The following is a 4,679-nucleotide window of genomic DNA, read 5'->3' as shown; positions in this document are numbered from 1 at the left end:
ATATTATGTTATTACTATATATAATATATTATGTTATTACTATATATAATATATTATGTTACTACTATATATAATATATTATGTTATTACTATATATAATATATTATGTTATTACTATATATTAAATATTATATTATTACTATATATTATATATTATATCATTACTATATATTATATATTATATTATTACTATATATTATATATTATATTATTACTATATATTACATATTATATTATTACTATATATTATACATTATATTATTACTATATATTATAGATTATATTAATACTATATATTATATATTATATTATTACTATATATTATATATTATATTATTACTATATATTATATATTATATTATTACTATATATTATATGTTATATTATTACTATATATTATTGTTATATATTATATATTACATTATTATTACATATTATATTATTATTATATATTATATTATTATTATATATTATATATCTGCCCTTCTAATGTTATATAATATATATAATATATATATAATATATAATATATATTATGTCAGTAACAGAAACAAAGAACAAACAATGTATTATACAAAATTCACAATGATGGTGAACATTTTCCAACAAAATCTATTTTAAAACACTGTACTAGTAAGTTCTGAACATAACAATGTACACAAATATTCCATATGTAAGAAACAAATTTTAAAAAAATTTGAAGCTATTATAGGAACTTACGTACTCGAATGAACCATATTTAGGATATATTGACTTATATGACTGTGGAAGATTATTTAACACCCTATATCTCGGTAAAAATTGAATTGTAAGTTTTACCCATACTCTATCCATATTGTTTTTGTTTTTCGTGTTCCAGATCAAAGTATCAACTCCGAAAGCTAAAGCACTATGAACCCAAACGCTTGCATATACAATGTATATATTATATTGTATATAAATACAATTTTCCATATATTATATATATTACATAAATAATTTTATATATAAAGTATATTTTATATATTTTTCATATACATATCAATGATAGTTACTGTACTTTATTATACATAAAAGTGTCTAACATTCTCACAAACCCGTATCTGCCCTTCTACACATTAAATAAATTTTGCAAATCAAATAAAATATTTTAACTTCTCTCACCTTTTCATTACAATTAAAACTTCATTCCAGATACTCATAAAATTGAAGCATATAATTTTTTTCTGGAAACATATTTTCATATATTTTTTATACATACTAAAAGAGATTAAATATGGAAGCTTCATCTAGGTTAGACGTTGTCATGGCAAATTTGTACAGGGACCTGTTCAAATAAACACATCCTCCTAAAGAACATGTTCAGTAGCAGGTGGGATGGAGGAGGAATTTTATTTGGATAATTGGAATTGCATAATACATATTTCCAGCAGATATGCACATACCGATATATCGATGTGCAGACTTATGGACATACCGACATAGCTTTCGCACATAAACATGTAGCACGTATAAAAACTATTATTCTCTTTCTCTATATTATGCGCTCTTCCATTCAAGTTTTCAGCTTTCAGTTTTCAGTTTTCAGTATTCAGTATTCAGTATTCAGTTTTTGCTTCTTTGCTAAAAGTTGCAATCAAATTATTGGAAAACTAACTTACTTCAATTATAATCTATACTCAAGTTTTGCTTTCCTTCGCTTGGGTTCTGCAGCAGTAGGTTCAATTTATGTATGATGTTGATGTCAAGATGAAAAATTAAAACGAAGAGTTTGTTGGAGAAGTTTCGTGCTGCTATGTACACATTTGCTTTATAAGTCAAATAACAACCCATTTTTGTCGGTATACACATTAACGACGACGGCGAACTAGCTCAGTTCGTACGCCAGTACCTACCAACACAACCGCACGAAACAGTTTTATGTATACAAGTATTTCATATCGTTTTATATGTGCGGCATGCACTGTGCTGTGTACTGTATACTGTGTGCTGGTGCTGATTGCTGATTGCTATGTTCTGTGCTTTGTGTACGGTGAACTGAGAAAACATCTTCCAACCGCACTCAATAGCTATTGACTTTTATAAGGTGTTCTCTCCAACAAATGCCAAATGTGTGTTTTAACTATTTCTTTCAGTTTATGTGTACCATCAACATTTCAATTTTTAGTTATCATTTATATCATCATTATAATATCAACCAAACAACCAAACAACCAACCAACCAATCAACTAACTATTAAAATTTTTATTACTTATTTTATTTTATTTTATTTTATTTTATTTTATTTCATTATTTATGACTGTTTGCCACTCATGAGAATGGGTCTAGTCTACTACGCTTATCCATCATATCTCAAGCAATCTTGAGTTATCTTTTCTATATTTAATAAAATATACCAACTATTAGAGCAAAAGAGGAAAAGAGGAAAAGAGGAAATATTCTTTCCAAAGATATTAAACCAATAAATCAAAATAAAATTGAATAGATACAATAATTAAAACAAATATCCACATAATTATCTCTTTTGCCTACGTATACATTATAGAATGAGTTCAGTTGGTTGGTTATTTGCAACTCTACTATATGTACAACTTGTTTCAGGTACAGATACAAAATTGGAGAACTTCTTCGTCTCTGCCTGTTTTGGGAGCAGGAACATCAATACGCATAACAGCCGCACTGACATGCTACGCATACACCTACATACTTTCGTGTGTACACACAATTGTGGCTGCCATATATACAATATACAATGTACAATATACAATATAATATGAAGTATGAAGTATGAAGTATGAAGTACGAGTAGTTTGAGATTTTTCTGTTTTCAAGTCATTTTGGTTGAGGTATACTCTATACTCTATACTCGATACTCTACTCTACTTTTGATTAAATCAAAGTGGAAATCATTTTATAAGACAGTTATTACTACAGTTTTATTAATATAATATATGTATTTGCATATGTATATGTATAGTTTAAGATGATATATATGTATAATAATTCGTAGGGAATTTTCAATATTTTATGTATTCATAGGACTTACTTTGCATATTCAAATCACTGGCTGGCATTGAATGTGTTTGTATGTTATTCAAAATAGACGTAGTATGATGTGGAACAGTTGGAATAGTAGGTGGATTAATAGCCTGGTTCAATTGATGTGTATAATTTGGATAGTAATTTTGAGTTGAAGTTACATTGGTTTGGGTTACTGGATTCGGAGGTGCCTGTGGCATAACATAGTTATAGCCATTATTGTAGTTATTGTAACCATGTTGCATTTGCAGGTGGTAATTTCCAATGGGTTGTTGTCCGTAACCAACACCACTGCTGTTGTCATAGGTTGGAACGGCGCTGTTGTTGCCGAAATTACCACCGCCTACATAGCCACTAGGCTCGACCATATTTCCAACCATATGTCCACCAGTAAACAAATTTGCGGTGCTTTGATTTGCGTTTACAACATGTGTGTGCCACTGTGCATGCCTGTTGTTATTATTGTGGTGCGACATTTCGGTTAACACCTCCGCGGCGTCTCTCACAAAGTGTTAGAAACCGCCAGCGGAGTTTAAACTCCACTTCAATATGTTCTTCTTCTTTATCGGAAACGTAATTATTTCACATTTAAACACAATTATTAAACAATTATTGAACAATTATTAAAGAAATGTATGTTACATGCGAACTGTTTAAAACTTAAAACAAGAACTTCGTTCTTCTTGCTTTTATTTTATTTGCAGAAAATCCAAAGACGCAACGACAAACACAACTTAAACGAACGAAGCTTCCATTGGAACTAATTTCGTTTTCTCCCGTTTGCCTTGTTTGAGCTGCAAATCATTTTGACAGCTACCATCAGCTGCGATTGGGCTCTCTCTTCTGATTATTGTTGTTGATTTTCTATTCGTATGGAGCGGTCACAGGGTGAGACACTTAATCGCTGCACTGTACAGAAATTTACATGCGAATTGATTTGATTTTGTGTGAGCATAGATAAGGATAATTGGTCGGTCCTCAAAATTCCGGACCTCTTTCTACTTTATTGATTTTAATTGCGTTCTGTTCTGTATGTTTATGTATCCATTGAGAGGGACAATTAATGATAACACCTACTTGTTACTCCAGCGAACCTAGAATGACGTCAAACATTCCACCGAAAACATGATACGCGGAAATAACAGGAGGAGAACTGTAAAAAATTGGAACAAACTAGGATTTTACCATTTCACCATTTTACCATTTTTGTGGCGCCAATTTTTTTTCTACGATTTTGAGAACTAAAGAGTTAAAAACGGTTTTCCAAAAGAAATAACATGTTATTGAAGTCCACACATATTCTAATCTCTATAATGGTTTAAACGACACCAAACAATATATATGCATTTTCTGAATTTCCTCTCCCTAATATGAGGTGTAGTAAAAAGAGATTCATTATTTTTCCAATAGATGATTTTAGGTATCTGTATCCCGCGTTGTATAAGTCCAATCGGGTTACGCTAGATGGCGTTAGAAATATTAGATTTCGTACTAAAAACTTTTAATACAGACAGTTGGAATCATGTAAGCATTGTTTCGATTGCCCAAAAACTAAAGATTGCGCAAAAAAACTGTTTGAAACCCTTTGAAGAAGACTGGATACAGAAAGAAGCGCGATATATGAATGCCAAATGAGTTAATGCTAAAACCTCATGAACCG

General features: G+C 29.8%; 1 protein-coding gene across 3 annotated transcripts in view; it reads right to left on the bottom strand.

Moving 5' to 3' along the window:
• Positions 1-3,775, bottom strand: part of LOC119687631 — a 68,096-nt gene extending 64,321 nt beyond the window's left edge. For all 3 annotated transcript variants that reach the window (XM_038102027.1, XM_038102029.1, XM_038102028.1), the window contains exon 1: positions 3,027-3,775. In XM_038102027.1, the coding sequence (XP_037957955.1) occupies positions 3,027-3,495 (469 nt within the window). In that variant the 5' untranslated portion in view covers positions 3,496-3,775. The remainder of the gene's footprint in view (positions 1-3,026) is intronic.
• Between the last annotated feature and the right edge of the window lie 904 nt (positions 3,776-4,679).

The sequence above is a fragment of the Teleopsis dalmanni genome, chromosome X (assembly GCF_002237135.1).
Source record: "Teleopsis dalmanni isolate 2A chromosome X, ASM223713v2, whole genome shotgun sequence".
Lineage (NCBI taxonomy): Eukaryota > Metazoa > Arthropoda > Insecta > Diptera > Diopsidae > Teleopsis > Teleopsis dalmanni.
This window is presented reverse-complemented; position numbering and strand designations above follow the sequence as displayed.